We start from the raw sequence: 9794 nt of genomic DNA, 5'->3' as shown, positions 1-9794 counted from the left end.
AGAAAAGGAAAACAAACAGAAATCCTGGTTCTGAGCATATTTATCTAAGCCCTGGAACTGAAATGGCACAAGCATTTTGTGTCATCTGTCAGAAAAAATCCAAACATCGTTCGATTTACATATYTGCTGAGGAGCTAGGAAATAGTTGGGGAACATATGTACATCTCCTCATAGATTTACAAGCAARTGGATTGTAAAAATATTAGCAAGGGTCGCTGTAGCTGGCTTAATTTCAAAAAGGTCTGCAGAAATACATTGTTTCAAAGCCTCCTTTTGCAGGATTACATTATCGCGGGCGCCTTTGGGTTGGGGTTCTTTTGTCGTAGGGTTTTTGGTTTTTGTTGTTGTTTTTTCTTTTAACACTTTTTTGAAGAGCAGAGGAGAATTTTGGGATAAGCAGTACAGAATCGTGCGGCCCAAATTTTAGGTGCTGCTTAGAAACAGGCAGCTCTCGGAAGAGCTGTATCCTCAAACTTTGGAGAGGAGTGCAGTAAAGAAACCCCCAACTTTTTATTATCGCTTTCCCAGCTTTCTGGCGTCCTTTATTTTTGGGTAACCCATCCAACACTGAGGGGGGAAAGCAAACGGCTTTATCAAATACTTTCAAAGTTTCCCTTCAAGCTAACTTGTGGSAAGGGAAAGATCATCGCCTTTTCTACTAGTTTCTTAAAATCCTGCTGTTCTGCAGCGAGGCTGCAGACAAGTTGCATATCTGTTAGCACGCTTGCACTGACACATTTCCAAAACTTTCTGGGTTTTTTGGGGGGACTGTAACACCACTGAAACAAAAAATTGTATTGTGCAGAAGCTGCTCCCCCCCTCCGTCCCCGCTTGCAGCCCAATTCTGTTTGATCAGTCCTGGCTGCTTTTATTTCCACTTGGACTTTGCTAATACCTCAGCGCCGAGATTGARGCGGTGCGATTTTCCGGAGCAGCGTGTTTACCAAGACACTTTGAAAGTTGGTCTGTTTATGAGTCGTTAACCTTTTCTCCTCATACACCATTTTGAAAAGACACATTAGGGTGTAATAGGGAYGTGCACACCTCGCACCCGAGCAGCGGTGCTTCTCATTTACTTAAGCCACAGACCCTGACTTTGCACCAAAAAGCATCTTGTTTTTTTTCCCCCTCCTTTTAAAGWGGTTTAGTGTTTTCTTTAAATATTTTTTTTTTTGCGGGGGGTTGTTGTTTTTACCTCCCCTTTCAGGTCCACATTGTAGAAATCAGCTTTAGCGCAGGTTAAAGCAACTCTCTCTTGGATGGTATCCAGCGCCGAGCCAAAAAAGTCCCGAGCACATGAGATCAGGCAGGACAAAGCACTGCTTAAAGCAGAAAAGTTAAAATATTTCAGGATGTACCAAGACGTGTTTGGAAAGTGGGAAGGCTGGAAGCGCTGCCCTGGCTCGCTGTGGGGCTGTCGAGCCTCTCTRCTCTGTGTACCTTCGCAGATAAACTTCCACTTGACAAAAGGCCTTTTTTTTTCCTTGACTCTCCCTGAGTGGGGAAAGGGAAGGACAGGAGGGATCAGGAGGAAGGGTTTATTATTTTTAATAGCTTGTAGAGACCTGTAGTTTTTATATTTTTCTTCTCCCCCCCCCCCCCCCCCCGTGAGAGCTTTTTCTGGTGGGTGAGAGCAGCTCGATGTGCTGGGATTGTGCCTCCTCTCACTTTTTGAATCTGCCGACTGCAAACTGGCAGCAATTTTTTTTTTTTTAAACTTTATTGAAATTTGAAACTATCATCTTTTCCCATAGAGGAGGGGGGGGGTGTGAAAAAAGAGGAATGTGCCAATCATTGGACTGATTTATTTTATTTTACCTGCTTTTATTTTAAGAATTGTTCATAGTACTTTGTTTGCTGCGGCTCTGCTCTAATGAAATATGTTTGTTGTTAGGGAAGTTTTTAACAATCTGTGTTTAAAATGAAAATAAATGCAATGGTGCTACCTATAGATTTAAGTACCTACAATTCTGGGGTCACTCAGAATAAGTGCAATGAAAGCTTTTTGGAAGTCAGCAGAAGGTCTTGAATTACGACAGGATTTTGCTGATAGGTATTTCTACTATTGATTTCTCAATTTTTCATAATTTCTGAAAAGAACAATGCAAATTAAAATAAAGTGTTGAGAGCAAGTAAGTTGTCTGTTTTAATAACCACATTTGGGCAACCCACAATGATTTGGGTAGGAAATATACTCCATGGGATTATTTAAAAAAAAAAAAAAAAAAGTTAGTTTGTTAATCTGAAAAATCCCCAATGTTTAATTGCACAAGGGTAGGCAGCGGGTGGCTTTTCCCATGCTGGGGAAAATGTTGCACAAATGATTTTATTTTTCCCTCTTGGAGGGCCCAATCCTACAAAAAGAAGGTACTGGAAGCAGGGACATCCCCAASTCGCAGCGCTGGATCAGGCCCCACAGGCTGGATATGTTTTATGTGCAGCCTGGAGTTCGGTCATTCATTTATTCAGGGAAAAAACAAGAAGCATGGCCCCAGTATAATATAATGTGTTTTGATTTCTTTGGCTGATTTATATAATATTTTCTAAGGAAAATATAAATATATCTATATATATATGCACAATTAAAAAAAGAAAAAAATCAAGGGGTCTTTCTCGCCTTTTTTTTATCATCAGCATAATTTTAATTGCAATTATTTTTGTGCCAAGGGAGAAGGGTGATCTTTAACTTCTCGTTACACAAAGCAAGCAGTGTCTCTGGATGGCTAAACTAACTTTCCGAGTAGGGCATTTCTTTTTAATCTTTTTATCTGAAAATCTGACACAATTAATAATTCTTTACGTATTTGTATGAGTTGTGCTACGGTTTTCTGTTACTGTGTATTTCAATTTTTCCTAGTTTTTTGTTTTGTTTTGTTTTTTTAAATTTTATAGGGACGCTCAAAGTTTAACTTTCGCTAATATGCCCAGATATCAAGTTTTTTTTTTTCTTTTCGACTAAATATAAAAAAAAAACTTTTTTTTTTTTTAATAGATAAATTGCAAGGCTTGCTTTTTCTAGGATTTTACTGTTAGTTATTGTTGCGCTCGCAGGATAAATCGACCGCGGTACTTCTCGCTCCCTTCACTGTTTAGGAACCAGAGTGAAAACCACCCTTCRTTGTAATTGTATATACAGCTATAGTGGCATTTTACTATTCTGCCGGCTGCTATTTCCAAATATATCTTAGGGAAAGTTTTACTATACTTTAGACTTCCCCATACAAACATTGATTGGCATCCAAATGTTTAGGATTTGCCAAATTGGCGGGCAAACGCTGGCTACACCGCAAGCAGCGGGGTCAGGGAGAGAGCAAAGGGAGATACGCGCTCTGCTAGTGGACTTGCAGAGGAGTTTTTAGCTTTTAACTCATTCTGCCTCTTTTTTTTTTTTTTTTTTTTTTTAAGGTTTAAGGACTGGGGAAAGGGGCCCAGCATTGCACTATCTCCATCTGGGCGCTTGACTGAAGTTGGAACCGGTTTTTGGGGGGCGGGAGCGGAGGTTTTTGGGTCGGCGCGAGGGGAAGCGGGGACGCGGCGGTGGTGGTTTTGGGGTCCCACAGCCCTTAAAATTTATCATCACCCTTCCAATTCTCACCATCCCACGAAAGCCCTGTTTTTGGARGCTCTTTGTTGATGGTTTCAGTGACATCGACCCTTCTTTGTAACTTTTTTCAGGATGAATTTCATCCCTTCATCGAAGCACTTCTGCCTCACGTCCGAGCGTTTGCATACACGTGGTTCAACCTGCAAGCCCGAAAAAGAAAATACTTCAAAAAACATGAAAAACGTATGTCAAAAGAGGAAGAGAGAGCCGTGAAGGACGAACTGCTAAGTGAAAAACCCGAGGTAAAGCAAAAATGGGCATCCAGACTTCTGGCAAAGCTCCGGAAAGATATCAGGCCTGAATTTCGGGAGGATTTTGTTCTCACAGTCACAGGAAAAAAGCCTCCGTGTTGCGTTCTTTCCAATCCAGACCAGAAGGGCAAGATGAGAAGAATTGACTGCCTTCGCCAGGCAGATAAGGTCTGGAGGTTGGACCTTGTTATGGTGATTTTATTTAAAGGTATTCCGCTCGAAAGTACTGATGGCGAGCGCCTTGTAAAGTCCCCACAGTGCTCTAACCCCGGGCTGTGCGTACAGCCCCACCATATAGGAGTTTCTGTTAAGGAACTCGATTTATATTTGGCATACTTTGTGCACGCAGCAGGTAAGTGCTTTTCTCTACCACCTTCTCCAACTTTTCGGTTATCTCCGTGCCGGGTGCCGTGCCCCGGCAGCGGCTGCATGAGTCGGGGAGGGAGCTGGGGATGCCGGTTATGGTTCTCCCGGGGCGGCGAGGAGGGTGCCAAAACTCTCCCCCTTCCTTTTATTTTTTTTTTTTTATTTTTTTTTTAATGGGGTTTTTAAGGTGAAGCCACGTAAAAGTGGCTCATGTTTTCCCGCGGTTAACAGCATTTCGGGCATCCTTCACAGGTGTTATCCTAAATGTTGTCCTAGGAGGGCTCGCAGCCGGATGCGGCTTCCTTTATCCTGATTTTGGGGGGAAAGGCAGATAGATTTTAATTTAATTTTTCTTTTTTAAAATAAAGTTTGTATATGTTATGAACAAAGTAGTCCAGGAGGGCTAGAGATGCCTCAGGCCTGAGGGTCAGGAGTACCAGGTATCCTCACCCTACAGAGATGAGATGGGGAACATGAATCTTACAGGAGTGGGCTTGGAGGGAAAGGAGAAGACCGATCCTTGATAGCAAACCTAGTCATCAGGTCTAAGTGGGCATGTAACAAACCTCAGGGTAATAATAGAGGGAAAAGAACCCATTAAAACCTCCTGAAATATCACAATTTATACACCTAGAAGCTAAGCAGGTTTTGCAAAAAATTCCTGATTTGACAATACCGTGCTTACGAGGAGGGGCTGAGATGTTTTTAACGTGTGATGAAAATCTTGGGATCCCAGACTCCAACACGAAGTTACACTCCGCCTGCGGCRTGACTCGATGTGCTCAGAGCATGTGTAGCGTGTTGACTGGATAAAATAATATGCTATTGTAGTCCTCCTGAGTGATTGCAGTGCAGAAAAATGTGCGTGCATGAAGTGCGAGGCCCCGAGTTGCACGTATGGGATGTGTGGGTCCTCCAGCATATCCTGACTTGTGAGGTGAGGGGATGGACAGGCTGGAAAAACAGGGGAGCAGCGGGGAGAGGAATCATATTAGTAKAAACCACTTCTGTATAAATATTTATCGGTAAGAAAACTAAGCAAATTACAGTCCAGGGAGCCTGCATTTCCCATGCCAACTTCTTTCAGAGGTCTTGCAGAAAGTTTTGGCTTCCCYGAAGTTTTTCTGCGCCGAGTCCCTGCCGTGGTTGTTGTGCTAGGCAGTGTTGCCGCTGGGATTTTRCAGATATGATCCCTGTTCGGAAATAACTTTCGAGTATCCTCATGGTATTTCCTACAGATAAGCTGCAACATTTACTTTGCACTTCGGTGCGAGGTGGTAAATCATACTGCTCGTTTATGGTGAAGGGGAAGTAGGCAAATATCAGGGAAAATTATTTATTTACTCTGCACTTTATTATGGCCACAGTGAAGGAAGGATTATGGATAAATGACTAACTGAAGGGAGCTTGGGGCTGGGGCATTTCAGGTCACCTCCCATTCCATCGCCGRCCCGAGGGGACCATGGACTCACATCCCTTTTGTCTGCCTCAGTTTCCTGCTCCACGTGTTGGAGCGGTGTGATACACTTAAAATGCTTTGATGTCCAAATAGAAGCTATAAACTTCTGTTTACTGATCTACAGCACGCAGGTTTTTATCATTTAGATATATACATGGCGTGGTGCTGGTAAATACTGGTCTACACTGTATTTCCCAGGCCCTCCGCAGAGCGCACAAGTTGATGATAGAAGCCAACATTCTTGGCTTAGCTTGCCTATAAGGTCACAGAAATGTAGGATTGGGAGAAAAGGACCAAAGCCGTGCTGGAAGTGTTTCGGGGAGCTTCAAGGGATCTTCTCCCAGTTATAACAGTCRGGCAATAAGCGTTATAAAAGTTCAATATTGTGATTAGGGATATACCATTTTATCAGCACGCCGGTGGCAAACAGTAGCTTTGATAGCAAACTGTTATTTATTCCTGCCTTCATCATCAACAGGCAGCAATTGCACTGATCGTCCTTCGGGCTCGGTATTTGCCGCCGAAACTCGGCACGAGGTTTTTTGGGGTTGGATTTGGGGATTTGTGTGAGCAGCCACGCGCCTGTGCAGAGCGCACCGCGCCGTGTTTTCGGCCGTTGTTTGCTGATTGCACGCATCGCATTGTGCTCTCAATGCAGTAGCGTGTGCTGGCGTACTCCTGCTAAACCTCAGCGGGGAGGGCGACAAGATGATTTTTGGGAGGTGGCACAGCGTRGTCGCTGTCTATATGGCTTCACGGAGGTGTGCCGAAAGCCTTGCGTGGAGCTACCTCTTTTTCTTCCCCCCGTTTTTCCCGTTTTTTTCCTCCCTCCGATGTATCCCAGCAGTCTTTGTTACACCTGAACATTGGCCAAGTTGACAGCCATTGGTTCCCGCAGACCCGCAGTAATGGCAGCTTGTGCCGGGTGCGCAACAGGAAAATTACAAAAGAAAAAAATATTAAGGGTCCTTTGTCTCCAACTCCATCAGACCTCGCTCCCCAAATGTACGGACCACCTATTTATAAGGAGGAAGTCGCCAGCGCAAATATTAGGTAGGCTGGTCAACTTACATATAGCGGATTTGACAAGCATCTGCTATAGTACAGAAGATTTGTAAACACTAAACAATGTTTTTACCTCCTTAAAAGTTTTGAGAAGTTGCCAGTATTGGCAGGAGGCACAGACTCCGAAACGTGCTTGAAGATACGTGCCAAAACCATTGTGACCTTTTCACCCATAGTGCTCGCTTCTCTTTTTCTTGTGGGATTTTTTTCCCCCCCACTTTTTGTCTTCTTTTCTTGGGGGGGAGTATTCTTTTCCAAGATGCCCCTTATTCGAGATGACTTCGGCAGCAAGATGTCCCTTTCCTGCTAAACATGTAGGATAATTATTGCTTTGAATCCACGCTTTTCCTTCAGTAGGCACTATCATCTGTAAGGGAACACATGTGCACAGATTTAAATAGTGCTTCTTACAAAGCTACTGAAATCAATTATTCTCTTTAAGAACTGGCTAGAAAGAGAAAACAAAAATATGCAAATAGGCAAACTACATGTCATTTTCTTTAAAAGATTAAAAAAAAAGAAATTGAAAAAAAAAAAAAAAGGAAAGGAAGATCGGTGGTTTGTGAATTAGAGGTTGACCAAAAAATGTATTGAAATCTAGAGTATTGCTCTCAGTTTGCAGTTTCTAATCTGCTTAACTAAAAGCAGGCGGCATTTTCATACCCTGAACTTGGGTTTGCTTTTTAGTTTTCACTTATTCTGCTCTTGTATCAAATGACAAGTTGGAAACCATTGTGGCAAACYGTTTTCTTTGTGGGAGTCGAACAGTAAAGCTAATTTATGACCGGTCCTTTACCAGATGATCTGTATCAGAATCTACAATATACTAGGCACGTGGCAAGGTCACAATTTAAGTTGTTAAGGTCACAACCTTAGCCACCAGGCATTTGACCTTTTAGATAAAGTTAACCTTTGTTCATTAGTAGGCACTCAACCGAGAACTTTCTGGAGTTTTTTACTGCTTTGGAGTTCCTCCTGCTAATGTGATCAGATGGGAGAATAGATTCGCTATAGAAGTAGTTAAATTTTCTGAGAGGTCACAGTTTTTAGAGACTTCTCCAGTGGCCGAAGCGGGATGGCGGGCCAGGAGGCGATGCTGCAGTGCCCGGTTTATTTTTTTGGCCGGCCATCRTTTTATGCGCTTCGGGCGAGAATTAAGCTCGCGAGGTATTTGTGGCAGAGAAAATCTTTTAATCTTTCAGAAGGACATTTAAAAAATCCCTAATTTAAGAAAAAGTCCAGGGCTAGGGTTTTATTTACACGAGCTCGCTTTTCTTTTCGCGTTTAGACTCGAAGGCAGCGAAGATGCCAGAACTTAGCCTTATTTCTGTGACTGAAAATTTACTTAACCTCTAGATGTGCTCYGTGGTTAATTGCTGGGCAGTGGTATACAGCACATGACCTTGAACTTTAGGCTAGACCCATTTTCCAGATTTAAAATACTCTTTTTGGCCCACCACAAAGAGGCATCGACGGGAATAACCCAAAGATGGGTTAACGCAGGAGCCCCCGTACCCGCGGAGGTTTCGGGGGGTCCGGGAGGTGTCCGAGGCTCTGCGCCGTAATCTTTTAGTACAATTGGTATTGATTGTTGCTGCATTAATCCTGTTAATAGCYGCAGCCGGGCCGGGTGTCGCAGGGGTGGCAGAGGTGTCCTGACARTACCGTACGTCACCGAAAGAGCTGTCGCAGCGCCTTGAACTCGCGATCGCTGCTCTGCAAAAGTGGAGCGTTCGACGGTGGAAACTATTGCTGGCTCATACAGAAACACACACCATATTGTTTACTTAATTATGCCGGAGCGAAGGCTCATTTTTAATTATTTAGCTGACTTTCTCGCTCTGCTCTGATACCACATTTATTATTTAATTTGAAATCAAAAGGGCTCGCGCTCCCGTTAGTTTTTTGATGCGTTTTACTTTTGTTTTGGCTACGTTATTGTCATTCCATCGTACGGTAATCCAGATAGCCGTGATATGCAGATTGGCCAGATGGTCATGTTAACAGATTGAGAACCTACTTCCCACTGCTAAAGAGCAGGTGTAAGATCAGTGGGCTTTTTTTTTTTTTTCTTCTCCTTTCCTCCCAAGTTTCAACCAAAATGCTCTTTAGACAGATCATTATGGTAGTTAAAAAGGGGCACATTTCAAATGGTATTTGTTCTGTGGAGGTAATGCGTGATGTATATGTTGTTTTTACGCGTATCAGAAGACTTTTAAAGCATCCATGACATTCCTTCCACCTATAAGTCTTTGAAAAATGTACTTGTAGCTCATGGCTGTTCCAGTGTATATCTGAAACAGTCCTTAAAGTTTTTTTCCTGTGGACAGATTGCATTTACTCTTACTAAAAAACCACTTCAGGCAGCTTCGCAGCAGGTATCTCACATGTGTTCCCTGCACAGGGCTCCCAGTGCGTGCCCAGGAGAACCTGAGCAGATCAACATTCAGCAGAGATTTTAATGTTTGTGGGCTGATAGAGTTGTTTTTCTACTTCATTWTTTTTTTTGCCAAAGTGAGACATCTGTAGCTTTAAAGAAAAAAAGTGACACTAAGACATCTCACAGTATTTCTGCCCTCGAGGAATAAAAGGAGAAGGCAGATTTTGTGTTGCTTTAGCCTTACAAAAAGTACCCATAAAAAGCCAGTGGTGGGAGCCTGTGTCTCTGTCTTGGGAGAGGTGAGGAGAGGACAGCTACAGCTCCTCAACACCCAAAATTTCTTGTGGGCACACATGAGATGCGGTGACCTACACACCCTGTGTGGCACAGAGAGATATCCCCATCTTTGGGCGCTCTCTTTGGGGAGCGGGACTGGCTGCTCTCTGCAGCCACGGGTGGGGTGGGAGCTGACAGAASCAGGATTTAGGTGGGACAACTGCTCTCCCTGTGCGGGTGTAACTGAGCCGGTGAGTATCCGTGATAATTCGGATACTAACTGGTGCGGCACTCGGGACCGCCTGCTCTATCACRAACCCCTGGCAGGAGTTCAGTCATGTGGTTTAGCTTTTCCCCTTCTCCAGCAGCAGCAACAACAAATAAACACGGGAT

The 9794-nt window shown here is 43.5% G+C and overlaps 1 protein-coding gene across 8 annotated transcripts in view; it reads left to right on the top strand.

The window, feature by feature from the left end:
* Positions 1-9794, top strand: part of NFIA (nuclear factor I A) — a 240404-nt gene that overhangs the window by 2309 nt on the left and 228301 nt on the right. For all 8 annotated transcript variants that reach the window (XM_057370406.1, XM_057370405.1, XM_057370410.1 and 5 more), the window contains exon 2: positions 3676-4207. In XM_057370406.1, coding sequence (XP_057226389.1) covers positions 3676-4207 — 532 coding nt within the window. The remainder of the gene's footprint in view (positions 1-3675; positions 4208-9794) is intronic.

This window comes from Malurus melanocephalus, unplaced genomic scaffold (genome assembly GCF_030028575.1).
Source record: "Malurus melanocephalus ecotype Western Australia unplaced genomic scaffold, MMel_1.1 scaffold_125, whole genome shotgun sequence".
NCBI classification, from domain to species: domain Eukaryota; kingdom Metazoa; phylum Chordata; class Aves; order Passeriformes; family Maluridae; genus Malurus; species Malurus melanocephalus.
This window is presented reverse-complemented; position numbering and strand designations above follow the sequence as displayed.